Here is a 16661-nt window from a genome sequence, read left to right as displayed (position 1 = left end):
TACTTCTGAAAATTATTGAAACTGCCTCCTATGAAACAGTTTTGTAATTAAATGTCTGAAACATCTTCAGTTAGACTATTAAATGTTTAACCTTTTTCGAATCTCGTCAGTAACTTTTGTTCGTTGAAAACATCAGTGGTCAGACATGTTTTGAGGCTGACTTAAATCTGTAACAGATTGTCTGTATGTTGAGTGTTTGCAGCTTTTCTGCACTTCAGCTGTTGAATATTTGACATCCTTTGTACTATTTTCTAAATTTATCTATGTAGTTAGCAAATTGCACACATTTACACAATAACATAATCCGCCAGTCACTTTGACCTCAATAATAAACACATATTAGAATTAGACAGTTTCAACCTAAAATCTGGGAAAGTAGAATTCATGGAGAAGCCAATATCTAGGGTTGTATTAAATTGCAAAGCTGGTCATAATGTTATGCCTGATCAGTGTATATTGGAATTAAACATAACACTTTTGAGTAATATCTACTGACGTTGTTTACATAAGTGTAAACCAGTGTGATGTTCTTTTACTGACTATTATACCTCAGAAAATGAACTCAACATTTTTATCAAAGTCTAGTAAAGTAGAGTGCAGTGCAGATACATAGGTCATTTGTCCCTACTCTCTAATATGAGCCACTAGAGCTTTAGTTGAACGACTGTCTTCATAAGTTGGCAGGCATCTGTTAAAATTAAATGATCTACTACACTGCTTCTCATTCACCCTTACAGACTCACTGTCACCTCGCACTCACACACTGATGGGGGAGCAGCTGGCCTGCACTCACCAGGAGCAACTAACTTGGGATTCAGTGTCTTGCTCAAGGACACTTCAACATGTGCCAGGAGGAGTTGGGAGTCAAACCAACAACCCTAGGATTGGTGGATGACTGCTCTACCTCATGAGCCACAGTGACTCAAATTGCACCAATTCTTGTGCCAGGCACCAAAATCGCAGCTGCCATTTTTATGGTGGCTCTGGTATAACACAGTTTTTTTTTAAAATATATCTTAAACAGTAATAAATGCTGGAATACAACGCAAACATCCAAGGGGGCCTGGTGGCTCAGTGGTAGAGCATTGGGTTTGGACGCACAAGGCTGGGAGTTTAAATCCCACCCCACCAGGTCTAGCCCAGCCCAGCCATCAAAGGCCACCTTGGTGGTGGTCCCGAGCCTGGATAAAATGGTAGGGTTGCATCAGGAAGGGCGTCCTGTGTAAAATCTCACGCCAAATCAACGTGCGGAACGCATTCGGCTATGGCGACCCTGAAGGGACAAGCCACAACCCTATCATCTTTGAGACATACAAACATCCTTGTATTTTACAGGACAGTCTTAGGCGGCATTTCAACCTATTTTTCTTATTTCCTGTTAGATTTTCTATACCAGTAAGTTATCCATGTAACTGACCCCCTCCTTGCCCCAATGCTTTCTCCTTTTCAGCTCTTCAAGTCATATTGTCTATCAAGGATGACTTTTGCACCTCAGCTTTGACTCACACGTAACAGACATATTGTGTTTGTGCCAGACCATATCTGTGTGTTCCTGCTCTATTTCAAGGTCAAACTACTCAGACAAAACCAAGATGTTTTTTCCTATGATATGTAACTTTTCCCCAAGTTCACATGCTGATAATGAAAGAGAAACAGCGAGAGGATAACAGGCCAGCTTGACTTTAAGATCTAAAATGCGACTTAAGGTCATTGACTACAGTTCCATGAACAAAATGAAGAAAAACTTTGCATTAATGTCACGAGTGATTGGTGTTTTCTTGACACCAATCACTCGACATATATTATCTGCCACAATTGAAAAGTTGATGTTAAACTAATGCTCTTCATTAACATTCCACCTGAACAAGAGCTGAACAGATTAAGTTTTTTCTTGTTTTTTGCTCTTTATTTGTCTTTTTTTCAAATCAATTTTATTCTCTCTAGTTCGATTGCATTGATCGTTTAAAGGACGCCTTCACGGCTTTTGAACTTCCTCCTTTGGCTGTAGTTTGGGTAGTAGATATACATAAATGTTATTAAACTTAACATTGATTTCCCCATATCAAACTATCTCTCTACTTCTAGCTTAAAAATGTCTCCAGATGACATCACTTGGTGAAGACACCCTTCTATAACTTAAAAATAATCTAACCCTAAAGCAGCACTAACTGATTTTTACATATATTTTTACATACATTCACATATAACATGTTCACTTTACCTAAAATATTTGTCTAACAAATGTTTCTTTGGTGAAATGTTGGAAAATGCCAGTTTCTAATCTATTGGTAGCACTCACTGAGTTTTTTGGAGCTTGTTCACAAAAAACAAAAAAACAAAAACATACTTTAAATGAATAAAATGTAAAATTAAATTGTAATGTTAGAGTAAGCTCAGATGATTAGTCTTATTTATGAACACATTATGAGAACATAGCCCCCTGGGCACAGACAGGTAAAGGCCCCCCATTCCTCATTTGGCCAGGACCCCCGAACTGAAAGAGGCACAGAATGAATACAATAGAGAACATCACCCAGTCTGTAGTAATTTTGGTGCCATTCGTTTATTTGCATTGATTTTATACATGTTTTTGTCAATTGTTGCATCTTTATGGCTCTAAGACTTTAAGACTCACTTTAATCATAGGCTTTGACCCAAAGACACCATGACCTCTCAGGTCTCTGGGTCTATAGTTAATTTTTGTTTCATTTTTGTCCCTTTTGTGTCTTTAAGTTCTTTGCGGCCATTTAATGTCTTTTAACTAAGGTTAACTTTAAAATAACAAGTATGAACAGTCACTTCATACAGAGGCTCCTTTCCATGGAGGCAATTGATCACTTGGGCCCCCGAGCTTGTGCCCAGTAGGCCAGTTCAGTAATCAACTCATTCTGTTTTTCCATTTAAAAGCAACACCTCTCACATTTAAATGAATCATTTGTTTAATTTAATCCAACTTGCACAACTTTAGGTTGATGACTCCAGTTGATTTCTATGCTTGCAGACTGTTTCGTTTCAGTCTCTAGCATCTAGCATCTATTACTTCCATAATAAGTTGCCTTCTGTGTTTGAATGAATTTTATTGATTTGTTCCGATGCAGGAGACTTTAGGGTCTCGATTAACTATTAATACAGGACCTGCACATATGTGAGTAAATTCCCTGTTAATTTTTTTCCATTACTCATATGCCAAAAGCAGCTGTCAGGAACTCTACTGTAGGTGTCTGGCAGGTTTCGGGTCAGGGGGGAGTTTCCTGTTTTCCATGCTGGGTAATCTCTCTTAGAGTTGGCCTTGTAGGATGTATGAGGTGTGTGTTAGCTTGAAAAGGTTGTTAAAACTAATGTAATGTTTTTTCTGTTTACATAATCTACAACAAGATTGTGCAATCAACACACTTAACACTGAAAATTAACCTCCGAACAGGGATATTGTATCCAAATTCAAAGGAGCTTACATTTATGTATTATGTCAAAAGTAGGTTTGTGCTATCTCTCTCTTTCTCTTTGTATAGGCTTTTATGTGGCTTTTAGTTCGTTTGAAAGTGTAGGGCTGTGGAGGGGCCAGCAGGCAGGAGCACTTTATATGGCAACAAATAAGCCTTTATTTCGTGCCTGCACCTGCGTGTTTTTGCTGGCCTTTTCTCTGCCAGAGAAACCTGCACATGCAGGGTGTAATTTGCAGAAATAGGCCAGTCATTTTGTACCTGCAGGCAGTGGGCTGCAAAAAGAAAAAAAAAAAAATTAAAATAAATAAATACAAAATAGCATTGCAAAGTGTTTTGGTGCTGTTGTGGTTAGCATGCAGGTCAAGTGTTGCACTTGTAATGAACTTTCTGGTCTAATTACTAATAACTAAAAAGCCACAGAAAACTGCCAGAAAATACACAAAGAAAAATGCATCAATCAAAATCATCCAATTGAATAAAAATTAAGCTGGCAGATATGTCACATTAACAGGAGTATGTCATTAAATTAACACCTAAAAATAAAATCTTAAAATACATTTTTAAAAGTTACATTTCGTCTAGACAGTTCCAAACTCCAGCAGGCAAAAAAAAAATCACATTTTCCTCGCTCCATTAGACTTATAACCCCGATCCAAATCAACCCAGCCAATCACCGCGCTGATCAGCATATCAATCAAACTACCAAACCAATTTTTCTTTAAAATTTATTTATTTTTCTTTCAGATTTTCCGCTCTCTCCTGTAGCAGCAGCAGCAGCGGCAGTTCGGTGCTCGGCGAGGTGGTGTTGGACTAGAATGTAAGCTAGGTGGCCGCACCAACACATTTATCACGCCGAGGCTGTGCCAGACGCACATGGGATCCGTCCTGCCTACCCGAGGATCTTCAACACGCGCAGCCGAGCGGAGGGCACCCTCAGCCCGGCCAGGAGCAGCGCTCAGCCTGCCCGCACTCTTCCTCAGACACACATACACACACACGCGCGCGCGCGCGCATATACTGAACAAGCGCTACTCATTTTTAAGGTGATCTCCTTACTCCCAGAGAGGCTTACGCAGACACAGCGTGTTATTTCTTTCTACCGTGTGTGTGTGTGTGAGTGTGTGTGTGTCTGTGTGTGTGCACTGACAGCCAGCCGCGGCGGACTAGCTGCGTCTTAACGCGGAGAGCTCGGACTTCTTTAGCTGGGGGAAAACACACGCGGAAAGACTCCCGTCCTGTCGACCCCCCCTTTCTGTTATTTCCTGTCATTTTTTTTTTTCTTGCGATTTATTTCCTGCTGCCAAACCAGGAACCCGGGACTGAGCCCCTGCTCCGAGGATGAAAGAAAACTAGATTTGTGATCGAGGCTTTGAGGTTGTTTTACTGGATTTATTTCGCTGTGGAGGAAAAGCGACCCAGGAGCGGAGCGGTGCGCAAAAAAGCCGAGGTCTTTCTCTTGTCTTCTGCCCTCTTTCCACCTTCTATCTCTCCATCTGTCAATCTGTCTACCTATCCTCTTCCATCTATCTGTCTCTTCATTTTTGTCCATGTTTTTAGGTCCGTGCGATTTTGCTAAAATGCATCATCAACAGCGGATGGCAGCTTTGGGAACAGACAAGGAACTGAGCGACTTACTGGATTTCAGCGCGGTAAGGAAACGCATCGTCTTCTTGTTGTTAATATGAATAGCAAGACTAGTATAATGACAGTACAAGTCGTAGAGGAAAATAAAGGAGTCCTGTAAGCTTCACACAGCGACCACTGTTTACACTGTATTGTATGCACGGCAGTAAGCTGCACAGCTTAGCTTTTAACTATTTGGATAAAAGTTGTGTGTTGATGTAGAGTAACTTGCAGAAAAGTCAGTGCATGATGTTGATTTTGTAATTTCCTTTTTGTTCATTTGTGTGTGTGTGTGTGCAGAGAATTGTGATGCTGCATTAGTAATTTTGTTGTCTTATAGATGCGAAACAGCGATTTGAAAATGTTCCCAACATCCATGGTAGTATATCTCATTTTAAGTCCTTCTTTCCTTTATGTGTAGCCTGATGAGTTGTGTTTTTTTTTTTACCCATGTTAGGATGTAGAAAATGTTGCTTTTTGTCTGTGTGAGTTCCTAGGCTGCACCGTGTGGTACTGTACAGAATATTTCAGATGCAAAAGACTCGATGTTGAATCATCAACCTGCATGACAGACAGATAGACAGGCAGCCGAAATAGGAGGCGTGTGTCACACTTTCTCTTCGCAGTTGAAAATGTTTCTACAGCAGGCTGTTAAATGCCCCAAACTCGCCACTCCGTTCCAAACTTTGTGTAATATTTTATTATCATTTGTTCTATGAAAAAAAAAAAAAAGAAAAAAGAATAGGCTCCGTAGTGAACTTGACGGACAGGAAATAGTGTCCCCGCTCTCGGCCATGTTTTTTCTTCGCCTCTCCTCCTCTGGGAGCAACTTTGGTCTGAAGAGGAGGAGAATTTAAAAAAAAAAAAAAACAGACACAGAAACACCCCTACATCAAGAGAGGGAGAGAGGGAAAAAAACAGATTTACATTAATTCTGTCTTTAAAAGTAGAGAGATACAGAGAATATATTATGACATATATCATCAAATATACCACAAAAAGTCACTCAATTTGCATTTGATACTTTACGTTTCTACAATAACGTACACAATAAAAATGACTATTTAGGGAGGTGTATTTTAGAGAGGTCACAAAAAGCTCCATCAATACAAAACATCTCAATATGTAAATGTTAGTGGAAGGAAAGCTAGTGATGATGCACAGGGTGCGGAACAGCGGAGAAATTCCCAGCAAAGTACCTTGAAGTCCCTATAGGAATGTTAATGCAATAAAAAAAAAAAAATATCAGAAAATCCCAGCTGAGGCCTGCGTGCTCACTGTGTTGGAGCACGGATATATTATAAAGAGAGCAAAGGAAACATGAAATCAAAACACGATTATAACCTCACCATTGAATCCGAACACACACAATACAGTTCTATAGCAGCATTAATTGTGATTGATCAGTATTATAATAATATTATGCCACCACCATAGGTGATATCCTATATGCAATAACTTGGTGTTTTACTATGAACACGATCATCTCTGGACAGTCTGCAAATATTACAAGATTGCTGAGATTTTCAACAAAAGGCATTAAATAAAACCACCGTTATGTAGGTACTGAGAACCAGAGACAAATAATATGTGTCCATAACAATAATAAAGGAACAAAACACAGAACTATGCACAGGACATAACTGGAATAGTATCAAAGCCTATGTCCATCCAGTGGACTCTAAAGTCACTGTTATGTTATAAAGTAGAAATGTTACACTGACATTAAGCAAAGCTTAATAAAAAGCCACTAAAATCATTTGTTTGTACAATTTTTAGACCCATGACAGTCACTGTTAGAACATGTTGAAAAAGGAAAAGAGAAAAAGGCCTAAAATAAGATCATTACATTTAATACTGGAAATCTATCAGACATACAGGACCTCAATAGGAATATTATAATGATACAAATCTACAGGGCATTGCATGTTTTAATACATACAGGGAGCATTATGTATATAGTATGAGGCTGAAAGTTCTATGTTATAGATAAAACAAAATACAAAAAATGGAGATAGTCCTTGAAGACATCTTCAAACAAAGGAGGGCAACTGCAGCTAAAATCGTCTCGTCTCATTACAAACGCAGGCCGAACATTAATTAACGCCATTATCTGTCTTAACACGCCCAAAGACTGACACCAGCAACTCAAACTCGTTGGCCTGGGACATCAATAGATGGCTAATAATCAGAATTAAATCCTTTTATCTCCCAAACATGTATTGTTTTGTCTATTTGTTGCAGCTGTGAGGGCAGAGTGAATACACGAGCAAGCCTCCGTATCCAGCACGCACTCTTACAGGTCCCTACAAGATCGATGACAGATCAAGTATTTACTGTGTTTAGTGAGGGTTTAATTGACTTGTATTAGGGTTAATTCAAAAGAAAAGAAAAGAATAAAAAAAAGTCCTGAGAAGCTTTGAGCATCTGAAAGCGTGACGCTCAGTTCGCGATCACTGAGAATGTGCTGACACACAGGCCTGACATTTATCCAGAGAGGTTATCTGTCAGGGTCAGATGTCTCACTGTGATACTGTGAACTGTTCCGTTGTGAGGCTTTATAGCAGCTCATATAGTAACCAAGCAGGCATGAGCGTTCAGCTCCAGTTTTTACTGTAATGTGGCCTTGATTTTCATGTAGATGTGTAGAGCAGATGGTAACTAGTTCTGATGATTACCTCATACGGTCGCAAAAAAGTAATGGCACTATTTGCAATTTTCTGATTTTCTGCATCAACTGGTCATGAAATGCGATGTGATCTTCACCAAAGTCACAAATATCAACAAACACAAACAGTCATGATCTGCCTTGTCTTTATTGAACACACCCATTAAACATTCAAAGTGTTGGTGGAAATATCGTTGGCCACAATAACCTCAAGCCCGCACTTCCTGTAGCTGTGGATAAGACCTGCACAACGTCCAGGAGGAATTTCAGACCATTCTTCCTTAGAAATGTGCTTCAGCTCAGCCACATTCCTAGGCTATCTGTCTTGAGGTCATCCCAAAGCATCTCTGTAGAGTTAAGGTCTGGGCTCTGGCTGGGAAAAGTGGATAATGGATCTAAATAAATCCATTCTGTAATACAGTAAATTAGCTTTGATCCTTAGGTCCATTGTCCTGCTGCATCACCCAGATCTTCTGAGCTTCAGCCAGCTTCACATTTTCCTGTAGGATATCTTGGTAAACTTGGGAATTCACCTTCCCATCTACAATGGCAAGTGGTCCAGGTCCAGAGGAAGCAAAGCAGCTTCAAATCATGATGCTCCCTCTATTGATCTTCACTGTCCGATGATCTTTGCATGTTTGTACACATTACACAGTGCTGTGTGACCTTCCCAAACAATATTACCTTTGTTTTATCTGTCCACAAGATATTTGCCCAGTAGTGTTGTAGAGTGTATCAGTGGCCTTCAGGTGTGTGTGTCTTAACTATGGACTCATCAATACAGTATGTAGGAATTTGGGGGATGCAGGTGTCATCTTGTGAGGTTCTGTTGGTTAGATGGAAGCTGTGTTTTGACTTTGTGTCAAAGATCAGTCGATCAGTAGTAGATCAGTAGAAGAGTGTCACGTTGTCTGTATGAGTACAACTGTAATCTGGCAGTTTGCTGGCTTGCGAATTAGCAGATCCTTCACCCCTGGAAAACTATTATTCTACATTTTTCGAAATACTTTTGTTTGCTATTGCAATTTGATTCCTCCAAGTACGGTGCCTTTTTTTTTCTTTTTTCTTTTTCATAAGTCCATCAAATTTCAACAATTTTAGCAACTTTTTAGCCAAAGAAAATCTATGGACGTAACCCATTCTACCCACTCTCACAAGCGCAGGTATACAGACCACAAAGAATTCAAGATGGCACTTGTGTCCCTCAAAGGTTATCATGACGTAAGATTACTTTGTAACCCTTCCCAGCTACATAAACCTCAACATTTTTATGACGCATTGTTCATATCAGCACATATTGCCTGTGTTCTTATAAGTCAACCCCCCTCCTCTCTTATTTAATTGATTGGGCTCCAGGTTTGCCAACACCCAACTCAAGTCGATGTTGATGTTGTCCACTGTCAGTTTGTATCTTTAATGGATGTGTTCAATTAAAAATATGAAAGGCCATGACTGTTTTATCAGCTTCATAATAATGTGACTTTAGTAAAGATCAGATTTTATGACCAACTTGTGCAGAATACAAGGGAATCCCAAATAATGCCATTATATTTTTCGAGACTGTATGTTTAAGTATAATATGAAGTTTTTAAAAAAGTTTTTCATTCCAAAATGAGCCATCCAACATTTGGCAAAACCGACACTTTCAAATGAGAAAAAGTTTCTCTCCAACGTGAGCTGCTCGTTTGAGCGGTTGAATCCTGTTTTTTATCTCATAGATGTTGATTGAGAAATTTTTTTCTGCTCTTCAAAACTGTTCCCACAGGGCTTTGGAAAAGTAATTCTCCATAGGCGTGATCACTGGGGCTGGGTATCAAGCCGTACGAGGCTACCAAATTTATTATTCAAGCAGAAATGGCTAATCTTTCTTTCTTTAGAAGCTAATATCTCTGCACTGATGATGATCTGTTCACATCAACATATGTTTTGGAGAATATAATAGGTACAGAAAGAGTTGCATACTGTAGCTTTAATGTAAACAGTTATAGCAACAGGCCAGTTATTACTGCTTCCTGAAATCTGTTGATATATGTTGATGACCATATAACAGCAGATACATTTGGTCCTCATGTCCACCACAGATACTGCGGTGGACATGACATAGATACTGAATGAGTGTCACATTCAGAAGATGCAGTTTAGTGCATATTACCAAAAAGACTAAAAAGTCAAAAAGTTGAAACTAAAAAAATGATTTCCAACATCTAGCCTGCATAATTATTGGATTACAGAACAGAGTCACGTGTCCCCACGAGTCCCCAACCAAAAATAATGCTTTACCCAGTCTTGGACTTGTTTTTTCAGTTTGGTATTTGACCTAGGTCTGGTTCGATTTCTCTTGGGACCTAATTCTGGACTTACCTTCCATAACTTGGGACTTGATGGCCAAAATTTAGAGACTTGCATTTGACCTTGTTCCACCTCTCAAAGCATCAAATCCTTGATCAGATTTATTAATTTGTTTAGTCATTCTTTAATCAATATTGTTCATATTTTAATAAAACATTATCAAATATAGATGTTAAAGGCAATTTACATCAGGCAAAGCTGGTTGTATAAAGACAACAGTAACATTTGATTTCTTTTGAGAAACCCAGCCCTATTTATTTTTTCTTTTTGAAAAGCAGAAAATTGTTCTCAAAACATAAAAATAAACAACTTTGAGTGACCAGCAAGATTATTCTGGAATGAGAATCTGGCCCGGTTTTTTTTTTTTTTTTTTTTTTTTTTTACACCAAATATTGTCCTGGACTTTTGGAATGAAGCTTTTCATGTATAGCTGCAGCGATGTAGAGATGTGTCTTGCTGTCTGCAGCGTCAGTGCTCTCTGAGGTAATATGTGCTCTGTTTGTCTTGTAGATGTTTTCCCCTCCTGTTAGCAGTGGAAAGAACGGGCCGACCTCCCTGGGGAGCGGACATTTCTCCGGCTCAAGTACGTCAGCCTCCCCCCCCCTCACTCTGCTTTCTTCACTTTCCCTTCAAGCCTCCCTCCTCCTCTTTTTCCTCTTACACCTGCTCGCTGCTGCTTTGCTTGCTGTTTGAATTTTTTGTGTGGGTAACCATGTTCTGTACATGCAGATGCAGTTTTTTTTTTATGCTATTTTGCAAATCACTTGATTTTGAGGACACTTGAAAAACAGCTTATTATGTTTACTTATATTGTTTGAATACTCTGATTTGTCTTGTTGTTGAGCTGTTTCTACTTTCTGTACTCAAATGTTTCATACATCTTACCTTGATTTAAGGATCATGCAGTGCAGCCAGGGTTTCTACTATAATTATGCATTAGCCCCTGAATCTTCTAGTAATTCCTTAACCTGTTTGTGGTCCATATCCCCTTGATTGCTACTGAAGACATAAATCATAAATATTAAAAAAACAAATATTTTTGGTGCACTCGATGGGGACTATATTCAGTGGTGGATTAAAACAGACTAGGTGCTTAAATCTGACCTTAGAGGATGCACAGCCTGTTTATGTCAAGTAAAAGTTGTATAGAAGCTGTGGGATAAATACAGTTTTGAGCTCAGAGTGTATTAATCATATTTCTTTATTTTTGGGGCAATGCATTTGTTTTCCAGCTGCTCCTGAAGGAGACTTCCTGTTTTTCTGAATTGCTGCTCTCATTCTTTCCTGTGTGTGTGTTTGTGTGTGTGTGTGTCTGTGTTGTGGAGAACAGTTCACTGTGGTGTTGTTGAACAGGCACAGTTTGGTTTCATGAGTGATAGAACATGGTCGCATTGGTTTTATAATGTTATGGATGTGAGCCTAAATGTGAAGTCAGTAAACTGCACAGTCAGTAAATCAGTTAGTTAAAGCCAGATTTTCCATTTCCTGAAAAGGGAGATTTCACTGAATTTTCAACTTGCCTTCTATGGTTCTAGCTTTGAAAGAACATCAATATCAATGGTGTTAAATTTCCCTCAGCTTTCCCTATGTTAAAATATCAGTGTAGTGGAGGAGCTGAAAAACTCCCCAGGACTCCAGATGCCGTCATTTGAACCTAAAAACTCTTGCAGATGTTGTCTTCTCATACGCAAGAGAACGTACCCTTGGTCCTGCCGATGACATCATCAGGAGGATTTTTCAAGGTAGACGTGTAGAAATATTTTAGTACATGCACTTCCCCAACCGTGGGAAGCACAATGAAAATCAGTGAAGTCACACTTTTCACACTTTTAGTAATTTAGCATCAATGAAAGGTAAACGGTGCAGTGTGTAAGATTTAGAGGGATTTACTATTTCAAGGGAAATGAAATATAGTACTTGTAATTTTGTTTTCTGCAGCTTAAAATGTGCCTATTAAATCTACATAGGGAGCAGGTTTACTTTCCACGTAGGGCAAGATGTTGCACCGCCATGTTTCTACCATGTCCCAGAATGGCCAAACCAAACACTGGCTCAGGAGACATTCTCGTCCTGCTTCTAGGTGTGGTCATACTGCCATGGCACTTCTCAGACACACTGGGGGTGGTGATGTGGTGGGGGGGTATTCAGACTGTTGCAAACTATAACCTCTCCGCTAGATGCCCCTAAATCTTATGCACTGCACCTTTAAATCATTCTGTTTATAGCGGTTTTCATTGATTCCGCCAGTCAGTCTGTAGGAACATGTTGTACTTTGTTACTGTCACTCACTCTGCAAATATGTGAGTGATGGGCTAGTTTCTTCATGTATCATTTGAAAATGTATGCCTCCATACATTGATTTATTTACTGCATTCAGATACATTTACAACCGCAAAAAGTGGGGGGTTATAATTCCAAAAAGGTTACGAGAATGTCTAAAATGTAAATAAAAACATAATGCAGTGATTTGCAAATTTCATCAAACCATATTTTATTCACAATAAAACATTAACAACATATCAGATGTTGAAATTGAGACATTTTACCATTTGATGGAAAATATCAGCTCATTTTGAATTTGATGGCAGCAACACATCTCATAAAAGTTGGAACAGGGGCATCAAAAGGCTGAAAAAGTATTTGCTGCAAAAACAAATGGAGGAGCATTTGACAATTATTTAGGTTAAATGGCAACAGGTCAGTAAGATGACTGGGTATAAAAGGAGCATTTCAGAGAGACAGAGCCTATCGAATGTAAAGATGGGCAGAGGGTCACCAATCTGTGACAAACTGTGTCTAAAATTTCCAGAAAAAAATGTTTCTCTATGTAAAATTGCGAAGGCTTTGAAGATCCCACCATCTACACTATATATTGTCATCAAAAGATTCAGAGAATCAGGATGAATCACTGTGAGCAAAAGACAAGACCAAAGTTCAAACCTGGATGCATGTGATCTTCAGGCCCTCAGGTAGCACTGCATTACAAACAAGCCTGATTCTCTACTGGACATCACTGCATGGGCTCAGGAACACTTCCAGATATCAGTGTCTGTGAACACAGTTCACTCTGCAGTCCTCAAATGTAAGTTAAAGCTGTATCATGCAAAGAAGAAGCCATATGTGAACATGATCGAGAAACACCACCAAATTCTCCGGAAAAGTTTGATCTGGAATTTCAGCAAGACAATGCTAAACCACATACTGCATCCATCACAACAGCATGGCTTCCCAGGAGAAGAGTCAAGGTGCTGAACTGTCCGCCTGCATTCCAGACCTTTCACCAAGAGAAGACATTTGGCTCATCATAAAATGAAAAATCGGACAACAAAGGCCCAGGACTGTTGAGCAGCTAGAATCCTGCATCAGACAAGAATGGGACAACATTCCTCTCTAAAACTCCAGCAACTGGTCTCCTCACTTCCCAGAGATTTACAGACAGTTGTTAAAAGAAGAAGGGATGCTACACAATGTTAAACATCACCCTGTTCCATCTTTTTTGAGATGTGTTGCTGCCATCAAATTCAAAATAAGCAAATATTTTCCATTAAATGGTGAAATGTTTCAGTTTTAACATCTGATATGTTGATATGATATTCTATTGTCAACAAAATATGGGTTGATGAGATTTGCAAATCATTGCATTCTGTTTTTATTTACATTTTACACATCGTTCCAACTTCTTTGAAATTGGAGTTGTAGCTTAATCAAGAAATTGATTTATAGCAAATTGTTCAGCAAAAACAATTGATCTCCAATTAGTTCAATCACTGATTTACATGTGTTAGCATTGATGTGTTTGGCTGTGGAAGCAGGAAGAGTGAGAGCCCATGAACAAGATGCAACTTCTCTCCCACCGCATAAATACAGTTTACCCCTGTCTGTGTTTGCTATCGAGAGCTTTTATTGCTAACTATTCTGATTTGCACATGTTTGTCTGGTGTTGTTGGAAGTCACCAAACAGCTTCTGGTGCATTACCTGAATTGGAGTAGCATCCATCCATCCTCATGTGCATGTAGCCATGAAATCTAAAACAGAAAACAGAGAGGCCTATGTGTGACAACCTGTGAAACGTATTAAATCTTTCATGGTGGAAGATTTAATACGTTTACATAATTACATGTGGAATTTCTTTGTGTAAACCACAGGTGAAACTTGTGCTCCTGCTGTATCTATATTTGGCTCTACAGTTCTACATTTTACCTCTCTGCTGTGAACATGTATCTGGCTCTAGGTCATGTTACTTTATTTCTGGAAGTGCTATACTGCTGAGTTCTTATTTTCCACTGAAAACCGTCGGGTAATTTCTGTTGCTCCCACTCATGTTATTGGGCTTTTAAACAGCGTTGGGAAGCCATTTTGTAAGGTGGCTGTAAAACCGCGACTGCTTTGTTGTGAGGTTGTTGTTGTTTGTGCTCTGCGGTTTGGGTGATGTTTGCGCCTGTGCCACGCATACAAATGTGAGGAAGGACAACACATGTTACGCTTTTTTTTGGGGGGGGGGGGCCTTAGATTTTCGAGAATCTGTAGCGGGTTGTTAGGCCTCAGCTTTGCTGCGTCAATGTGGATCTTAAATTTTTTTCTCTTTTGATAAAGAAACACACACTGTTGTTTCATGGTCACCCATCCACATGTACAGAATGCAACAAATGCACACGGACACACACACACACACACACACACACACACTCTGCTCACCCCTGCTGTGGCTTTCTGCAGGCCTCGGCATTTTGATGAGCCTGGCACTGTTTTTGAATGCAGCTAATTGGAACTCTATAGAACTACACAAACACGAGGAGCAGCAGTTTCCAAAGGCTGGTGCGGGACCAGGGGCTGGGACATGGCGACACTAAGCAGGGTCGGTAAAATATCAGAAAAGGTGAAGAGAATTTGATGTGAAGGCAACATTAGCATTAGCACTTTAGCATTAAATGTTATTTTCTGGAGGAAGAAATTTTCTTCACATCACTTCAGCTTCACGGATAGATCATGAGAAAATGGGCTCCTGGGCACAGACAGGTAAATGTCCTGTAAATATCCCTCTTTTAGGCTGTAAGACCCAGAGACTAAAAGAGACACAGTGAGGTTTGCAGTCGTAGTTTGGTTGTGTTTTGTCTCTTGGGGATTGTTTTGCATCAGTTAACAGAGCCCTCTGACACAAAATAAATACATCATACTCTTCATACGCTTTGGTCCAGGGCCCCTTGGGCTCTCTGAGTGTTTGTGTCTTTTTTTGTGTGTTCTTTTTTTCATCCCCTTCTGTGTCTATTTTTGCTCCTAATGTGACTCTAATTATTTAAATTTAACTAAGTAATTTTGTGTCTTTTCACTTGGCTGTATGACTTTTAAACGTAGACATGAACTGCCATATCAATAGAGATTCTGGCCTCTTGGGCACCGTAGTCTGACCCCATAGGCCTGTTCAGTAATCCATCCATGCTCAACCCTGTAGTTTCCCATCTTGGGATTAATCTATCAGACATACATCTGATTTGGCTTGAGGCCTATATTCAGGAGATCATCAAGGGGCCCGAAAATTAGAGCAGAATTCCTCAACTTTTTCTTTTATCCTACAATGGCATTATGTTTTTATTAACAGTTTGAGAGCTTATCGGGTTAATATATTGTCTATCATTGTACCAGCGTCCCCCAGAAATGGACTTACCTTAAAGCCATGTGTAAATAATTTCTACACTGTCTTATCTACAGCAATGTATTTACAATTAACTTGCTTCAGTTAATTTGATGCTGTCTGAGTGCTAAGACTCCACCAAGGGCCTCTAAAATGCTTGTGCCAGCTTTGTACACGCTCATTACTTTTATCCTCACATTTAACCTTTTTTTTTGACTATAGCTTCATTTTAATTGGGTTAATATCACAGGTATGACCATTCAGAGCTTTTAGAGTAAAATTTGTGTCTGCCTGTATTTTTATTATATTTTGGACAATATCCGAAGTCCTCAGAAGAATAAGACACTACGTGTGAGTAGAGCCAATTCATCATTGGGTTTAGTGTTTGTATTGGGATTGTTTAAGATACTCTTCATTTGAAAATTTCCTTTAACTCTTTATTACCTGACATGAAACTGGGAAAAGACTTTTGACCCACCGTATGCTAAAATGGACCAGGTTTTATGGACAGTTTTCCTGCCCAGTTGGTCTACTTTTTAGAGCCCTGTTTCTAAAAACACTTTGATGCTGTGTCAATGATGGCACACTTCACAACTGATTAGGCTATTTGGCAGCAGGTCGGCATCAGACTCAGGTCAGTGGCTGAGTCTTTCAGAAATCAGAAGGGTTTAGAACTCTGTGAAAGACTGTTTGGGCTGATAGATCAACAGCTAAAGAAACTGTCCTTCTGTAAGAAAGACGAGATAGATTATTTGTAATTTGCAACCCAAAAAAATGACCAAAACATATGTATTATTACAATTATAGCAAACATATGATCATCATGTGGTATTTAGAGCCCTAAATGTCTTAGTGTGTCCAATGTGCACTGGATTTTAGGGCAAACTGAAACTTTTAGAAATTATTATTTAGTCCCTGCATCTAACACTGAGGTCTCCGTGCCGAACC

The 16661-nt window shown here is 39.3% G+C and overlaps 1 protein-coding gene across 8 annotated transcripts in view; it reads left to right on the top strand.

Moving 5' to 3' along the window:
- Positions 1-4210: 4210 nt before the first annotated feature.
- The window catches only part of LOC137103731 (transcription factor 4-like), a 198727-nt gene continuing 186276 nt past the window's right edge, over positions 4211-16661 (top strand). For 2 of the 8 annotated variants that reach the window (XM_067484335.1, XM_067484339.1), the window contains exons 1-3: positions 4211-5092; positions 5407-5445; positions 10594-10666. In XM_067484335.1, coding sequence (XP_067340436.1) covers positions 4991-5092; positions 5407-5445; positions 10594-10666 — 214 coding nt within the window. In that variant the 5' untranslated portion in view covers positions 4211-4990. The remainder of the gene's footprint in view (positions 5093-5406; positions 5446-10593; positions 10667-16661) is intronic. The other 6 variants (XM_067484336.1, XM_067484340.1, XM_067484337.1 and 3 more) reach the window with 5 other exon arrangements.

Source organism: Channa argus, chromosome 18 (genome assembly GCF_033026475.1).
Source record: "Channa argus isolate prfri chromosome 18, Channa argus male v1.0, whole genome shotgun sequence".
Classification (NCBI taxonomy): domain Eukaryota; kingdom Metazoa; phylum Chordata; class Actinopteri; order Anabantiformes; family Channidae; genus Channa; species Channa argus.
This window is presented reverse-complemented; position numbering and strand designations above follow the sequence as displayed.